The 18985-nt window shown below is 40.0% G+C and overlaps 1 protein-coding gene across 1 annotated transcript in view; it reads left to right on the top strand.

Annotated features, from left to right (window-relative positions):
* Window positions 1-11396, top strand: part of REPS2 (RALBP1 associated Eps domain containing 2) — a 236098-nt gene extending 224702 nt beyond the window's left edge. Inside the window, exon 18 of the mRNA XM_068963320.1 lies at window positions 11328-11396. Coding sequence (XP_068819421.1) covers window positions 11328-11396 — 69 coding nt within the window. The remainder of the gene's footprint in view (window positions 1-11327) is intronic.
* The last annotated feature ends 7589 nt before the right edge of the window (window positions 11397-18985 follow it).

Raw genomic sequence — 18985 nt, 5'->3', positions numbered from 1 at the left:
TAACCTATCATATGATATATCCTCAAGAGTATTTCATGTGTGCTTGAGAATATGTATTCTGATTCTAGTGGATGAAATGTTCTGTATGTCTGTTAGGTTCATTTGGTATAGATCAAGACCAACATTTCCTTGTTACATTTTTGTCTGGATGATATACCCACTGTTGTAAGTGAGCTATTGATGTCCCTCATTATTACTATGCTGTTGTCTATTTCATCTTTCGAATTTTTTATTAAATTTTTATTTTTACTTTATTTTACTTTACAATACTGTATTGGTTTTGCCATACATTGACATGAATCCACCATGGGTGTACATGCATTCCCAAACATGAACCCCCCTCCCACCTCCCTCCCCATAACATCTCTCTGGGTCATCCCCGTGCACCAGCCCCAACCATGCTGTATCCTGCATCGGACATAGACTGGCGATTTGATTCTAATATTTACTTGATATATTTAGGTGCTCTGATGTTGCCTGCATATATATTTATGACTGTTATATTTTCTTTATGAGTTAATCCCTTTAAGATTATATAATGACATGCCTTGTCTCTTGATATGGTTTTTGAACTATAGCCTGTTTTATCTGGTAAAAGAATAACTACTCCTCTTGTCTTTTGATATCTACTTGCATGGAATATCTTTTTCATCCCTTCATTTTTTCCTATGTGTGACCATAAACTAAAGTGAGTCTCTTATAGGCAGCGTGTAGTTTGGTCCCTTCTTTTTTTTTAATCCATTGATCTCCTCTATGTCTTTGGATTGGAGAACTTAATTCATTTACATTTGAAGTAAATATTAATAGGTAAGGATTTACTAATACCCTGTTAACTGTTTTCTGACTGTTTTATAGTTATCTTGTCATTTCTCCCTCTCCTTACTGCCTGCCTTTGTGAATTGATGATTTTCTGCAATAGTATGCTTTGATTGTCTTCTCTTTATCTTTTGTGAATCTATTGTAGGTTTTTGTGTTTGCTTTGTTGTTATCATGAAGCTTACATAAAACATCTTGTAAGTATAACAGTCTATTATATGCTGATAACTTTGATTGCATATAACAACTCTCGGAGAAGGCAATGGGAACCCACTCCAGTACTCTTGCCTGGAAAATCCCATGGACAGAGGAGCCTGGTGGGCTACAATCCATGGGGTCGCTAAGAGTCGGACATGACTGAACGACTTCACTTTTACTTTTCACTTTCATGCACTGGAGAAGGAAATGGCAACCCACTCCAGTGTTCTTGACTGGAGAATCCCGGGGACGGGTGAGCCTAGTGGGCTGCCGTCTATGGGGTTGCACAGACACGACTGAAGTGACTTAGCAGCAGCAGCAGCAACAACTCTACCCTTTTACTCCCCCTTTTGTTTTTGAACAAAAGCAAAAAAACAAAAACAAAAACAAAAAAAGAGCTTCCCTCATGGCTCAGCTGGTAAAGAATCCGAGAGACCTGGGTTCAGTCCCTGGGTTGGGAAGATCCCCTGGAGAAGGGAAAGGCTACCCACTCCAGTATGCTGGCCTGGAAGTTTCCATGGACTATACAGTCCACAAAGAGTCAGACACGACTGAATGACTTTCACTTTGTTTTTTAATTCATCATTTACTTTTCATATTTTATATTCATTAACAAGTTATGGTTATTTTTAGTACTCTTTTCCTTTAGCATTTATACTAAATTTAAGTGGTTAACACACTGCCATATTACAGTATTAGAGTATTCTGAATTTAACTATATACTTACGTTTACCCCAGTATATTGTATGTTTTCATATTACCAATTAGAATCCTTTCATTTCAGCTTGAAGAACTTCTTTCTACATTTCTTGTAAGGCAGATCTGGTGGTGATCAACTCCCTTGGCTTTGTTTGTGTGGGGAAATCTTTTATCTCTCCTTCATTTCTGAAGGATAACTTTGTTGAATAGAGTATTCTTGTTTGGGAATTTTTTTTTCTATGAGCACTTTGTATTATCATCTCACTCTCTCAAAGGGTGCTAAGAAATCCACTGATAGCCTTTTAAGAAGTCCCTTTTAAGTTATAAGCTTCTTTTCTCTTGCTTCTTTTAAGATTTTTCTCTTTGAGTTTTGACAAGTTTATTATAATAAATCTTAAAGAGGAAATCTTCAGTGCAGTTTGTTTGATGACCTTTGAGCTTCATGAACTTGGATATCCATATCTCTCTCCATATTCAGAAAGTTCTCAGCCATTATTTCTTCAAATAAGCTCTCTGTCTCATAACTTCAGGAACTCTAATAATTCACAAATTATTTCTTTTGATGACATCGCATAGATCATGTACCTTTCTTCATTCTTTTAAATTTGTTTTCTTTGTTCTCCTCTGGCTGGATAGTTTCAAAACCCTTGAAACTGTCTATCTTAGATTCTTTATTCTGCTTGATCCATTCTGATGTTGATGTTCTCTATTATATTTGTAATTCATTCATTTTATTAGTCAGCTCCAGAATTTCTTGTGGCTCTATTTTATGATTTCTATCATTTTGTTAAACTTCTTGTTTTATTCATGTAGTATAGTTTTCCTGATTTAATTGACTTGTCTTTCTGTGTTTTCTTGCAGCACATTGAGTTTCCTTAAAATAGCCGTTTAAATTCTTTATTGAGTAAGTCCTTTATCTCCATGTCTTTGGGATAGGTTAGTGGAAGATTATTGTAATTCTTTGGTGGTGTCATGTTTCCTTGAAGTTTTGTGTTGTTATCTTCACATTTGAAGTAGCAGTTACTTCTTCCCAAACTACTTTCAATCAGCCCTGTTAGAGATTCTGACAGTTTCTCAGATCTTCTATGGATGCACTGCTCAGCACTTATTGTTCCTTCTTATGACACAATTCTTAATCTTGTATGCCTTGTTCTTATCCTGCAAAACACAAGGCCAAGTGCTGACAGCCTCCCTTTTATTTTCCCAAAGATGGCACTGCAGCTCAAATTTGTGGTCTCTCATGGCCTACAGATTTGGGCCAGCAAGTCTTTCTGCATGTGTTCACTCACCATCAGGAATGTGACCAAGGAACTGGCCACAGGTTGATGGTGTGTGTAAGGCCCATGGAGTGCTGAAATGCCTCATGGGTAGTTGGAGGATGCCCAACTTATAGTCAGGCTTATGGGTGGGCTTCTTGATGGTGCCCCATGAGACATTTAGTAGGATCCATGTTCCTTTAATCCCTTTTGAGAGTCCTATCTGCCATTCTCCCAGCCTCTTCCCCCTCCCTACCTCCAGTCATGCAGTTCACAATTTAGTACTGGGGAACCTGGTTGCTCAGGTATGCACTTTCCTGGGAGAAATCATGGGCCAGGATCTTTTCTAGGCATAAACTGTGCTGCCTTGGGGTAAGGTGATGTGAGTAGTCAAACAGTTCTTACCCTCCCAGTGCATCCAGACTTGTGTTATTTTTCTCTACCATTCTGCTTGAAACTTGGACTTCCACAAAAGTTCTTTCACCTCTGGGTGATTGTCTAAAACAGTGTTTCCCAGAGTTTCCTGGACTGTGGCTGAGAGGGCCTAGAGCTGTTTCTTGGACCCTACTGGGTCCAGAGCCAGAACTGAGATCTGTGTGCCTGTTACCAGATGCATGGCTAGATGAGACACCTCCTGGGTCCTTTCATATATGGGGCTGGATCCCATAACTCCCACAAAGGCATTTTGTGAATGGATGCCAAATTGTCACTGACAGGGGGACATGGACAAGGAATGTCTTATTCAGCGATCCTACTGACATCACTCCTGGTAGTTTTAAGTTTTTAAATGAACTTCCATAGTGTTTTCCATAGTGACTGCACCAGTATCTATGATCCATTTTGAATTAAGTTTTATGTATGCTATAAGATTAGGGTCAAGGTTCATTTTTTCCCATATCAGTATTTCATTAATCTAGTATCATTTGTAGAAAAGTTTCTTTTCCTTCTTGGATTACTCTGATGCTGTTCTCAAAATTCTAATAACCATGTAAGTGTGATTTATTTATGAATTCTTACTCCATTCTGTTAACCTGTTTGTTGATCTTTATACTGGTACTACATGGTCTTGATTTCTGTAACTCTTGAAATCAAGTAGTATAAATTTTTCACTATTCTCTAATTGTTGAGATTTTAGAAAACCTCTTAGTGGTTCTGAGTGTGTAAGTATTTGCAAATTGTTTCTTAAAATTTCATTTCCTAACTGAGTTTATGAAGGTCACAGAATATAAAGTCACACAGAAAGCAATCATATTTCTATATACAAGTAATAAACAACTTGTCACAGAAATTTGAAAAACAATAGTATCCACAATAGCTATCATTTAGGAGAGTATTCCTCTCCTAAATGAACTACTTAAGTATAAATTCATCTGTATACTGAAATGTGCAAAATACTGCTAAAAGAAATCTAAGAAGACCTAAATAAAGGGAAAAACATACGTACCTTGTGGATTGGAAGACTCAGCAAAGTATTAATACTATTTTCCTCTAGGGTGATCTATAGAATCCTTGCAGCCAATCAAAACCTCAGTAGGATGTTTTGTAGACATAGACCAGCAAATCCTATAATTTATATGTAAAGGCCAAGGAACTGGAATAGCTAAAACAAATTTGAAAAAGAACAAAGATGGAGGAATCACTTTCAGTATCAAGCTTCAGTAATCAAGACAGTATGGGATTGATGATGAATCAGTGGAGCAGAATCAGAAGTCCTGGAGTAGACCATGTGAATAGAATAAGCATTTGATCTTTGACAAATATACAAATCAGCTTATTGAGGAAAGGATAGTCTTTTCAACATATTGTTTTGTAACAATTGGTCATCCATCTGTAAAAACATGAGTTTTGACCAAAAATCTCACTTCTGATACAAAGATTAACTTGAAATGGGTCATAGAAACAAATGTAAAATATAAAGGTATAAAACCTGTAGAAAAAAAAATAGGAAAAATTTTTGTGACCCAAGGTTAGAAATGATGCCAGAAGCACAAACACAGAAAAAGTCAATAAATTGGACTTTATCAAGATTTAAAACTTTTACTCTGTCAAAAATACTGTCAAGAGAATTAAGAGACAAGCTATAGACTGGAAGAAAATATTTGCAACCCATGTTTTTTGACAAAGGACTTCTGTCCAAATTATATAAAGAACTCTCAAAACTCAGTAATAAGAATTCTCAAAGCTCAACCAACCCAATTTAAAAATGGGCAAAGGATTTGAACAGATACTTCACCAAAGAGGATCTAAAGATGGCAAATAAACATGTGCAAAGATATTCAGCATTGTTAGCCATTCAGTTCAGTTCAGTCACTCAGTCGTGTCCAACTCTTTGTGACCCCATGAATCGCAGCACGCCAGGCCTCCCTGTCCATCACCAACTCCTGGAGTTCATTCAGACCCATGTCCATCGAGTCAGTGATACCATCCAGCCATCTCATCCTCTGTCATCCCCTTCTCCTCCTGCCTCCAATCCCTCCCAGCATCACAGTCTTTTCCAATGAGTCAACTCTTCACATGAGGTGGCCAAAGTACTGGAGTTTCAGCTTTAGCATCATTCCTTCCAAAGATTCAGTTAAGTTCAGTCGCTCATTCGTGTCCGACTCTTTGCGACTCCATGAATCGCAGCATGCCAGGCCTCCCTGTCCATCACCATCTCCCGGAGTTCACTCAGACTCATGTCCATCGAGTCCGTGATGCCATCCAGCCATCTCATCCTCTGTCCCCTTCTCTTCCTGTCCCCAATCACTCCCAGCATCAGAGTCTTTTCCAATGAGTCAACTCTTCGCCTGAGGTAGCCAAAGTACTGAAGCTTCAGCTTCAGCATCATTCCTTCCAAAGAAATCCCAGGGTTGATCTCCTTCAGAATGGACTGGTTGGATCTCCTTGCAGTCCAAGGGACTCTTGAGAGTCTTCTCCAACACCACAGTTCAAAAGCATCAATTCTTCAGCGCTCAGCCTTCTTCACAGTCCAACTCTCACATCCATACATGACCACAGGAAAAACCATGGCCTTGACTAGACGGACCTTAGTCAGCAAAGTAATGTCTCTGCTTTTGAATATACTATCTAGGTTGGTCATAACTTTTCTTCCAAGGAGTAAGCGTCTTTTAATTTCATGGCTGCAGTCACCATCTGCAGTGATTTTGGAGCCCCAAAAAATAAAGTCTGACACTGTTTCTACTGTTTCCCCATCTATTTCCCATGAAGTGATGGGACCAGATGCCATGATCTTCGTTTTCTGAATGTTGAGCTTTAAGCCAACTTTTTCACTCTCCTCTTTCACTTTCATCAAGAGGAGGCTTTTTAGTTCCTCTTCACTTTCTGCCACAAGGGTGGTGTCATCTGCATATCTGAGGTTATTGTTATTTCTCCTGCCAGTCTTGATTCCAGCTTGTGTTTCTTCCAGTCCAGCGTTTCTCATGATGTACTCTGCATAGAAGTTAAATAAACAGGGTGACAATATACAGCCTTGCCGCACTCCTTTTCCTATTTGGAACCAGTCTGTTGTTCCATGTCCAGTTCTCACTGTTGCTTCATGACCTGCATACAGATTTCTCGAGATAGGTCACTATAATTCACTGGTCTCTATACTTCATAGGCCTTTTTAATTTGGAAACCCATATTCTTCAGTTCTGGGAGTTTTCTTGATGATTATTGACCCCCCCCATTTTCCCTGTTCTCCCTTCCTGATATTTTTCTGACACTGAACTTCTTAGTTTGGTTTTCTAATTTTTGTCTTCTAGTTTCTTTTTTTGGTCTATGTGTGGAGACTTACTTATTTTTAAGCTCTAAATCTCCTATGTTTAATAACCAAGAGTTCATTTTTTTCGTTCTCTGCTTGTTTCTTTTTGATGGCATCCTATTCTTGTTTTATGGTTGTCATATCTTCTATTAATTGTAGTTTTTCTTCTTCCTCAATACTTTTTTTATTTTGTTGTATATACTTCTCATTACATACTTTCCTTCAATAGCTGATACTTTCCTTCAATAGCTGATGGCCCTTCTCTGCTTATATTTAGGAGGAGGATGAGAATGCAGATTGAAGGTCCATACCTGTTGTGGGACTTGTCATCTTTGAGCTTCATTCTCCCCCAATTTGACTGAGCTGTAGAGCTGCACAACTCCCAAAGACAGTGTCGTTGGCTTTTTCTTCTTGATCTGACTGGAGTCCTCAAAGAAGAGACTCTTCTGGTCTCTTGCATGTAAGGAAGACGTGGTCCAGTGGAGCAGAGGACTCTGGTTCTCAGCATTCAGGGTGTTCATTTAACCCCCCTATTTCCAGTCTAGTTTTTTGTTGTTAACTGTATCTGTGTTGGTATTCCAGAGGTCATCTGTTTTGCCTTTCAAAGGAATAAATCTTCAGTGTTCTACCCTAGTGGCAAGAAGAATTTGGGAATCTGATTACTTCTGAATCAGACTTTCAAGGAACACTTCTTGAGGACAGTCCTCTTTCCTTCACTTTCACTTTCATAGATATCTGAGACTGCCAGTTTGAGTCTTTTAGGGATTCTTCTATGTAAAATCAAACTGGTTCTTGTTTTATCTCCATCCTTAGCTTGCAGTGCACTTTTATTTACTTGATCTGAAGACGTGAAAAAGTTTAAGGTCTAGCTAACAGAAATCTGAAGAATCATCAAATGGAGCTCTAGTCATGGGCCTCTCAGTCAGCTCCCAGACTGAGTTTACACATACAGAAGCCTTGAATAAAGGGGCTTAGTTACCTGCAAGAAGGACCCCACTCTGCAGCCAAAAGTTTATATTGTTAGTCTTTCTCTCAGACTTTCCCAAAGAGCCTTGTGCCCATTTACCAGTGTGACTGTGCACTTGGGAAAAGGGACTTATCAGATTTGGGGAGGATTACTAAACACAGGCTCTAAACTGACATTCATTCCTGAAGACCCAAAATGTCCCTATGTTTCACCAGTGAGAGTAGGAGCTTCTGGAGATCACGTGATCAGTAGAGCTGAAGCTCAGGTACATCTCACAGTGGGTCCAGTTTATCCCCAAATCCACCCTATGGTTATTCTGTCCAGTTCCCTCAAGCATCATTGGAAGAGACATATTCAGCAACTGGGAGAATCCCCACACTTGTTTTTCTTGGATTAGCTAATTCATTCAGCATTCATTAGTTTGTCTTCCAGCTTACCAGTTTTATTGCTATCACCTCTTCCCTGTCCTTGTGTGTCTATGACCCCCACCCCACCCCTAATTTAAAAACGTGGTTTAGCGTTCCAGTAGGGAATGAGTTTGGTACATAGGTTCAGTTCCACCTTTACTTGGCACCACCATCTTTATTATTTTGCTGGGTGATGCTACCTAATCCTATTGCTTTGAAGGCCATCCAACCTCACAAATTTATGTCTAAAGCCCCTCTTCTCTTTCTGCTAAGCTCTAGACGTGCATTTACAACTGCTTATTCTACTTTTCTCCTAATATACACATCTCAGATGCTTCATTCCCGACTGTCTCCTTGAAATGTCCATTTCTCATCCAATCTTCTTGTTCTCAATTAATCCCACACTACCAACCACCCTATTCCTCAATTCCAAATCCTCTTCCTTCTTTCCTACATCAGCTTTATCAACATGTCTTATTAGTTCTAGATTTAAAGTACGTCCAAAATCCATCTCCTCCTCTCTGTGGCTACTACCTTAATCTAAGCCATTTTCGTTTCTCACCTGGTTTCATACAGTAACCTCCCAAATGCTCTCTGCTCTGACTCTTGTCCTGCTACAATCCATTGTCTACACAAAAGACAGAGAATTCTGAGTTTGAAATTAGGCCAAATGCCTTTCCTGATTCAAAGCTCTCATTGCTGTGCCCCTTCACTTTGAATGGCATCCACACTCCTTACTCTGTCTGCCGGGTCCTGCCTAACTCTCTGACTTTAGTTCCTGCCAAGGTCTTCATTGTCCCCTCTGCTTTTGGTCACACAGGCCTTGTGGTTCATCAAACGCACCAAGCTTGTTCTCTCCTTTGCAGCCTTAGTTGTTGTCATTTTGTCTCGTTGAATATCGTTCACCTGTATCTTCACGTGGCTCACCTCTCACTTCATTTAAGTCTCTTCTCAGTAGCATCAGCTCTGAGAAGCCTTCCCTGACCACGCTCTGCGCCTTTCTCCCAGATCCACCATTACTCTCTATTACGGCATCTAATTTCCTTCTGAAAGCCTTCTGAAAGTATTTGTATTTTTTAGACTTTCTTTTCTTTCTCCAGCCATTTGAGTATAAGCCCTCTGAGGGCATTGGTTTGAACTATTTTGTTCCTTGGTGGTATCATCACAACCAGAGCAGAACCAGGCCCTTCAATTCAGTTCAGTTCAGTTCAGTTCAGGTGTTCAGTTGAGTCTGACTCTGCGATCCCGTGAACCGCAGCACGCCAGACCTCCCTGTCCATCACCAACTCCCGGAGTCCACCCAAACCCATGCCCATTGAGTCGGTGATGCCATCCAACCATCTCATCCTCTGTTGTCCCCTTCTCCTCCTGCCCTCAATCTTTCCCAGCATCAGGGTCTTTTCAAATGAGTCAGCTCTTCGCATCAGGTGGCCAAAGTTTTGGAGTTTCAGCTTCAACATCAGTCCTTCCAATGAACACCCAGGACTGATCTCCTTTAGGATGGATTGGGTGGATCTCCTTGCAGTCCAAGGGACTCTCAAGAGTCTTCTCCAACACCACAGTTCAAAAGCATCAATTCTTCGGTGCTCAGCTTTCTTTCTAGTCCAACTCTCACATCCATGCATGACTACTGAAAAAACCATAGCCTTGACTAGATGGACCTTTGTTGGCAAAGTAATGTCTCTGCTTTTTAATATGCTGTCTAGGTTGGTCATAATCTTCCTTCCAAGGAGTAAGTGTCTTTTAATTTCATGGCTGCAATCACCATCTGCAGTGATTTTGGAGCCCCCAAAAATAAAGTCTGACACTGTTTCCACTGTTTCCCCATCTATTTGCCACGAAGTGATGGGACCGGATGCCATGATTTTAGTTTTCTGAATGTTGAGCTTTAAGCCAATTTTTTCACTCTCCACTTTCACTTTCATCAAGAGGCTTTTTAGTTCCTCTTCACTCTCTGCCATAAGGGTGGTGTCATCTGCATACCTGAGGTTATTGATATTTCTCCTGGCAATCTTGATTCCAGCTTGTGCTTCATCCAGCCCATCATTTCTCATGATGTACTCTGCATAGAAGTTAAATAAGCAGGGTGACAATATACAGCCTTGACATACTCCTTTTCCTATTTGGAACCAGTCTGTTGTTCCATGTCTAGTTCTCACTGTTGCTTCCTGACCTGCATGCAGGTTTCTCAAGAGGCAGGTCAGGTGGTCTGGTATGCCCATCTCTTCCACAATTTTCCACAGTTTGTGATGATCCACACAGTCAAAGGCTTTGGCATAGTCAATAAAGCAGAAATAGATGTTTTTCTGGAACTCTCTTGCTTTTTTGATGATCCAGTGGATGTTGGCTGGTTCCTCTGCCTTTTCTAAAACCAGCTTGAACATCTGGAAGTTCACAGTTCATGTATTGCTGAAGCCTGGCTTGGAGAATTTTAAGCATCACCTTACTAGCATGTGAGAACCGGGCCCTTAGTAGATAGATATTCAGAGACTGTTGGATGGTAGGAAGGAGGGTAAGTAAATAAACTCTTGTTGAGTTCCATAATGATTTTCATCATGTTTGTTCTTCTGGGATGTCTCAGAATTGAGCCTTTATATAGACTTCTTTCCCACCTTGACTGATTCTCCTTCAGAATGCCTTTATGTGTCCCCCTCTCTCCTTGTCAGTAGGTCTGTTTTAGGGCTCAGAGTTTGAGTTCCCAAGTAGCAGACTGCAGATCCTCTTTTCTACCTTTAGCTGAGAAGACACACCTTCAACCACAGATGCAGGATCCTGGATGACACTTTAGTGTAAGGACAACCAGTGTCCTTTCTTATCCCTTGGTTCTGATCTAGTATGGTGCTGGATTAGAAACAAGAGATTGAAACTAGAAATGTAGTCTCAGTATTAGGAGTCTGCTTTTGCTTTTCTGCTCCCTTTCAATCAGTCTTTTTATTTTTAACATCATTCTGTGCCAGCCACTGATCCTGTTAAAAACTGAGTGTGAAATATAGGTGTGGGGAAGAGGGAGAGTTGATCAATTAGCTTCATTTCATCATCAAGAAAGGAATTGAGAGACTGTTGTGAAGCCTCCTATGTCCTGTCACCGGCTTCAAATACAATGCCTCCCAGTCTACTCCTCCTTGAGTTATATGGCACCTGAATGCCTGTGGGTCCAGTCATAAGTTTCTTTTTAATATCAGATGAAGTGGGGATGAACCCAAGAAATGACCCCTCTCTTCTCTTTCCTTTGTACAACTCAGGAGGTTCATCAAGAACGGATTGCATTGGAAAACCAATTGGAACAACTTCGTCCAGTCACTGTATTGTGACCCTCCCCGCCAAGATTCAAGTAACAGTGGGTGACCTTTTCTGCCAAGATCTTTCCTTTGAATGTTTCAACGCAACTACATGTCATAGATGTCTGAGACTGTCAAAAGCTCTGAGCAGCGGAATATAATCAATATCACCTTTTCTCTTGTGCTTCACGTGTACGTTTTTACTGTGGTGGAAAAAATACAACTGATTGTCACACTTAAAATTGTAATTATCAGTGGAATTTATCTCCCATTCTTAAGTATTTCCTCAAGGTGTTAGATGTTGCTCCTTATTGAAAACCAATCTTCTAGCAAATAAAAACAATTTAGAGCATTATTTATTTAAAGAGTTTATGATTTGTACAAGACCTTGTAACCCAGTACCTTCAGGATGCTTGTTTTATTTTCATATGTATATCATATATAGTAGGTTGGTTTCCTGAATAATTGTTATTCCAACTAGATAGTCTTTGGCATGATGATGATAAAAACAAAAACTAGAAGTAAACAAAATCATTAGCTTTAGACTGGCACTGTACCCTCCACCACTATACATGTGCCAAAAACTGCTTCTCTAGTGCCATCTTGATATTATATCTAGCTATGAATAGTACATGACTGTTGTTTTCTATGGAATAGCAAAGACTTATTCAGTCTTACACCTCTGTGAAGTAGTAGTCTTGTCCATGATCTGTTCAACTTGGCCCAGCTACGCTGTCAACACAAATAACTCAGCCCGTTCATGCAGGTTTTTGGACAAGAGCAATCTGTCCTAACTGCCTTGCCCAATCAAATTAAGTAACTAGTTGCCAGATCTCTACTTCTATCCTGCATGGGTTAATATATCTGTAAATGCATGAATTTGGAAACCACTCATCAAATGTGAAAGGCTGATGAAACTGTTTGGACTGATGAATATTTGTTGTTTGAACCCAGGTATTCAAACTAAGGAAGAAGGGGCAATGATTATTACCAGTAATCCAACAGTCTTTGGTATTTATTTTTGTCTTTGTTATTTTAACCCAGATCACAAGTGTATTGAGTATGAAGAAATAATGAAAGAAAGCTGATCCTTACACTTGATATATGATTATTTTGTTCTCTGTGAAGTGACCCTTGAGGAGGGATTGGTTTATGTGTAGTTCAGAGGCGCCCAACCGACTCCAGTGTAAGTGATGTAAAACATAAAACAGTAAGCTCCAATCACAGAAGCCAGTATTCTATAGAAATCTACGTGGCCCCTGCTTGTCCTGCAGGCTCAAGTTGACAGTGGGAATTGACTGGCTCTCCCAGGTAACTGGGCTCTCTAGCTTTAACAGCACTTCAAGATACTGATGGCAACTTTGCCATCTCTTGTGCATTTTGCTAGTTTACCAGTTCTTAAGCTATTGTGTGAAGTGTGCTAGGGTCCTTTCTGAAGTGGTTTAGCAGAGCTCTGCAGTTTGCAGGACTAAGCCTTTAATTTCAATAGAGTTGACTGCTCTGAGAAGAGGTAGGCATTTATTTAATGCTTCCTTACTCCATTGGCAAGCTTTATCAGTAGTTTAATGGCAGAAGAGAAATGCTCAAACAGATGATTTTTTTCCAAAGAAAAACAAAATTGTTGATTCTGTTCTGTATATATTAAAGGATTCAGAATTGCTTAGATTTTGAAAATCCTAAGACTTGAACTCTTTCTCTAGTCCCCTTTCCTTCCGTTTTGGCTGCCTTCTTTGTCCCTGTGGGAGGGTTTCAGGGTCAGTTTAAACCTTTTCTAAAATATGAATGGGGGAGTGAACATTTTTTAGGTAACCTCTTTTCACATGTTCTGAGAACTGGGGGCTGCAACACGTTTTATCAACAGTGTCCACATCGCAGACGTTTCACATCATATTTGCCTTTTGTTCCACTCAATCCAGGAAAGTCTAGCATATGCACTTTATCTCATAATCTTCCAGGACATACGCACACACTCCAGATAGCACTTCATATCCATTAAGCAGACATATAAACTAAAGAATGTTAGTCTATGTTCTACATTTTTAAAATATTAACATGTTTTTCCCTCATCAAGCCAAAACCAGAGTGAGCCAAATTAGGAGTTTGGGGTTTTGTTTAGTTGGCTTGCTTTTCATTAAAGGAAAACACTTGCACTGGACAGTCAAAGGCTCATGTGTTGCATAGTCTCAGCAATATTTTAAGATAGACATTGCATTAAAGCCCACAACAATACTATCTACACCCCACCTTCCTGACTGGATTTAATAGTGACCACAGTCTCTTAGTTGCCTAGAAGTGGATTTTTTAAAAAACCGATTGAATACACATACAACATCATTATTACCTAGCTAGTGCTTATCCTTTGTTTCTCTGTTTTCTTAGGATGTGTATTTTTAATTTAGGATTATAACTCCTGATAATGTTTCTGTGAGCCTTTTATGTGATTTATAGGAAGACTGGGTTATTGTTATCACCATTATACCTCTTTTGTAAAACTACTCAAGACTAAGACCTGCTTGTTGGGCAGAAATCTGTGGGCAGAATGTTGATGTTACCCCCCATCCATGAGGGTTTAATAACCTTATTGTTAATCAGTCTTCCTCCATAGGAATCTCATAGTTCCAAGGATGAATGCACAGTATATTACCGATTTACTGGGTACCTCAGCATCTCTGGTTTATCACTTATTGCTTTGGCCACCTCCCTATCCAGCAGCCATGAAGCAAACCCAAAAGGCAGATTTCTAGAATGGAGGAGTATGTCATAATCAAGGCAGACATTTGCCTTAGTTGGAGGTATCTGACTGCTTTATAAATATTAGAGAAATACTTTGGATCTGGTTAGGAGAGGAGGCCGCTTAGCTGGGAGCTGTGCCCATTTTCTTCTCATTGCACAGTAGGATGTCGGAGATGAGAGGACCTGTTCCCATATCCTGCAGCTGCTTTGGGGAAACCAAGGCCCTAAGAAACCACAGTTCCTAGTCCAAGGATCCATAGAAGGAGGGAGCTATTGACAGAGTTGGAGTTTATGGATTCTAAGTTGAGTCCTCTGGCCACTAGCAGTACTAAAAATAGATTAGAAGGGTTTCTTCTATTTACCATGTTTTATTTACTTAATCAGTTTTAAAATATGGAAACATGTTTTAGTGAATTTGAGATCTAGATGTTTCTCTTGGATTGAAGCAAAAAATAAAATCTGAAAGAATAGGATTGAACTATTTGTTCTTCTGAACACCTCACCTTTCATGATGTAGTAAATTGCCCTGGGTTTCTTGGCAGAACTTTTGACAGCTGTTGCTTTGAATGAATTCCATTCCTGTATTCCTTATGGGAGTTTGTTTTTAAAATAGACTACTGTGATTGAAATGAACTCAATATGTAGTAAGTTATAGTTTTCTTCAATATAGCATGGGTTACTTGGGTTGCAAATATTCCATTTCAGCATAGTTTAGGGTGAGTAATCAGAAACATGAATTTTTCTTTGATTCCCTAGTAATGTCTGAACTAATATTAAAGCATTCCTCTCTTCACATGTGATTTAATTCTAGTCTGTTTCTAAATGATATTTGTCCATTTCTTAGATGAGCTTATAACCATGGTAATGATAGATCTGTGCTTATTAATAGAAGATCAATAAGAAAATAATCTGGAATGGATGTTTTTTTCTTGCAATTAAGACAGACATTTGCAAACATAGTAGTTGGAAAGATCTCAATTTTAGTATAACACCTTAGAGGTAAGAACATTTGTTCAGCACAAGCTAAAATCACACCTCCTGACAAGATATCAGTAACGGAATTTGATTTTTAAAATATTAAAAAAAGAATTACAAATATCCTAGCAACCAAATCTTCCCATATTACTGACAAGTAGGACTCAGTAGGTTGTGGTTTGAGCAGTGTGAATGTGAACAAAATGAAATCTCAGTTGAGAAGTCTTTTTCTCCTCTAGTTAAAGAGAACATTCTAGTAACTTTGGCTTCTCTTTCCAAGTTGTTGACTCTGTTTCAGGTGTACTCTTTGAAACTGATTTCGAAGAATCACTTGAATTTACACTTTAGTTATGGGTGCTTTGTTATAGTATTTTGCATCATGACCCAGTGTGGTTCAGATTCCTAGTAAGAAGTTGGGGGGATGCGGGCTTTTGGAATCCTGAGTTGGAGGCATATCTTGCTTCCCCTTCAGCCCAGGCTAAGGAAGGCTGCCCACCAATACCTGCAGATCAGTCATCAACAGCAGTTTATAAGTCTTACTCTATGAGCCTCCCTACTTTGTTGTTTGCAGTGAGAGATGCAGCTAGTTTTGTGACCCTCCTGAGAGCAGCTCTAAGAACAGCAGACCAAGAGGGCCAGACATGCAAAGCAGTGTAAGCCAAATCTGCGCGCTGCTTCCTTCTCCAGAATAGGTTTTCAGAGATTGCCTTACCAAGCATTTCCTGAAACAGCCAGACTGTGAATGTGGGCGAGACATCCCAGGTGCACACTTGAGGCTTGTCTCATTGTTTTCTATGTTAATTAACATACATGATGGTAGAGGGACCTTTTCAAAAAGCATTTCAGGTTTTCGACAGGACTTATTCTAGTGACGGAAGCGGTGCTCTGCTCTCAGTAGTTGAAGAATGTTTGTGTTTTGTGTTTTGTGTTTTGTGGGTTCTCCTGTCTTGCTCTAAGTCAATTTCATGATTGTGGGAGATTGGACAAAGTGGTTTATGATTCTGAAGACTAGAGGACAATAGAACTTAGCAGGTTGGAACTGGAATTTGAGGGTGGCAGTAGGGAAACTTCTGGTCCCAATTTGGTCATAAAGCACTATGTTGGACATCAGGATTGGATCCTAAAGCTCCTTCAGAGAGCCCTGCCTTGGGAAGGGAACTGGTGATGCAGGTGCCCACTTGTATGGAGATTAGGTCAACTGAGTTGAATTGGTTTTTATTTTGAGTCAACTTGGGTGAGGACTTTGGCAGTAACCTCCCTGGGAGCTGGTTATACCCTTTCCTTTAGCACTGCCATTCTTTTTGTCTTCAGCACTGCCATTCTTTTTGTCTTCAGCACAAATCCAGTGTTCAAGTGAGCCAGAGGTGGGAAGAGCCATTTTAGTCTTTGTAGCTGTGGGCCCGGAGAGATAATTAGCTGATGGTCTATTTTAACCTCAAAAGTAAAAATGTATATTTTTTCACTACAGGTACATTGAACAGTTAAATGAGGAACAGCAAAATTATATATTTGATGCCTTCTGTCTTTTCATGATAATGTGCTAACAAGTTGTGTTCGTCTTTTACTCAGCCAGAGTCTCATTCATGTGCTAAACATTGGAAACTCTATGTATATTAGTCTTAAACATAAATAAATACAGGGTGTCCTACATTTGGATTGTGATTTGTCAACTCAAGCTAACCTTACTGCCTCTCTTTCACACTTGTTGGAAAGTCTGTGGAGAACATAGTAGGTTAAGAATCTCCAACTTTGTAAAATGTACATGCTGTGAAACTGGGGTGCTATGTGACAATAAATGTCAGATAATGAAGTTGACTCTGGTGTAGTCTTGGTGTCAGTCAGTATATTGTGTGTATTTGGTCTTGTGCATTTAATGCAAGTGACGTGAAAAGGAGTTGGCAGTCTTCCCTATTCAGTCAAAGTCTGAGATCTGGTTATTTTCACCTCCTGATCTGAGCTGGGTCCTTAAGCTCAATAAACACTCCGCATTCCTGGGGTATTGTGGCTAACTCACAGTGCATTTTAAAGATCCACCAAACTGATAACTTGGCTTAATGTGCGGTCAGGTTGTTTGCTTCATCTTGTTGGTGTTCTTTGTGTTCAGAAATGTTTCCAACATAATGTCCTTGCCTAGATTGCGAGTGAAGGGGAGGAATCAGGAAGGGCTGGCCTGAAATCCCAACCAAGTAATCTGGCACCCTAGTTGCAGTTTCTTATCTTTAAAACTTGAATAATTTTAGGAGGCACCGGTCTCCTATCAGGTGGGGGTTGTATTCCGTATTGTGAATGCAAATTGGCCTCACACAGGATATTTCCAGTCTGTAGTTCCAAATGCCAAACTAACTCTGGAAAAATCATCCATGACTTGGCTGATAAGCTTGGCCACTGGAGACTACCAGGCCCTGACCGTTCCCAGGGATCTCATGTCATCTAGGCAAGTGGTTCCCAAGTCTGGTCTGCAGACCAGCACTATCAGCATCATTGGGGAACTTACTTGAAATGCAAAATCTTGTGACCCACCCCAGACCAATTGAAGTAGGAACCCTGGGAGTGGGCTTGGCAATTTTCCTGTTAACAGGCCCTCCTGGGGATAGTGATTGCTCACTAAAGTCAAACTAGTGATCTCACTAACTACATTTTACAGTCAAGGACACTGGTGCAGAGAGGCAAAACTAACTGAACTGACTCAACTAATTCTGAGCAAAGGATAAAAATGTTTCCAGGGCTGACTTGCTGCTGTGCTACAGTGTCCATTCATGAATCAGTTCCCTCTCCTCACCTTCCTTCCACAGATATTTATTCTGGCCCTGCTGTGTATCAAACACTATGTTAGGAGCTTGAGATGAGACCTATGGGACAGAATCCCTTCCCTCAAGGAGCTTGCAGAGACCAGATAACTTGCACGGCAGTGTGAGGTAGGTGATATGATGTACAGCAAGTCCCCTACATATGAACCTTCAAGTTGAAAACTTTCAAAGATGCAAACGTGCCCAGGAAAGGATGAAGAGAGACAAGAGGAAGAAGAAGTAACTGAAGAACTGAAGAGATTCACAACTAGGAAACGGCAGGGGATTTTCTTTATTTGAGGAGATGCTGTTAGTTTTTGAGGCACAGGACCCATACCTAGAACAGTCCATGAAGGTTGTAGCAGCAGTTCCGAATGCAGTCCAGTGCTACCATGTCATCTATGATGAGAAGAAAAGAGCTACTACTCAGACATCACTGGATCGTTTTTTCGAGGGTAGATAGAATTGAATCCACCAGACAAGAACCTGTGCTAACAGTGTCAGGTGTCAGTGACATTGCACCTCACCCGCTGTCTCCTGTTGCTGACAATCCCTCAGCTCTACCATCTCCCACCTCCTCTCCCTCCTCCAGTCAGGAACTCTTCTTTCCTGTTCACTTGGTGCCAGCCCCTGTATGCCAGCTGTTGTACTGTACTGCTGTGCTTTTCAAGGTACTGCACTATGAGATTTAAAATGTTTTCTTATTTTTTTTTGTTTTCTATGTCTTATGTACATGAAAAGTATTATAAAGCTATTACAGTAGAGTGCTATACAGCTGATTGTGTTAGTTGGGTACCTACACTAATTTTGTTGGATTTATGAACAAATTCAACTTTAAATGTGCTCTTAGAATGGAACTCATTCGTATGTAGGGGACTTACTGTATTAGGGATGGGTCACTGCTGTCTATAACAAAGAACCCTGAGAGTTCAGTGACTTGACACAATGAAAGTTTATTTTTTACTCAATGTATAGTTCATAGTTGTGTCATTTTCTTTGTTGTTCAGTAGGGACCCAGATCCCTTCTATGTGTGCTTCCATCTTTCTCTTGTGCTCGAGAGTTTTCTCTTTGTAGCCAGTGTGTGGAAGAAAGAGAACTGTAGAGAGGATACAATTTCTCTTCACACA

The sequence above is a fragment of the Capricornis sumatraensis genome, chromosome X (assembly GCF_032405125.1).
Source record: "Capricornis sumatraensis isolate serow.1 chromosome X, serow.2, whole genome shotgun sequence".
Classification (NCBI taxonomy): Eukaryota; Metazoa; Chordata; class Mammalia; order Artiodactyla; family Bovidae; genus Capricornis; species Capricornis sumatraensis.
This window is presented reverse-complemented; position numbering and strand designations above follow the sequence as displayed.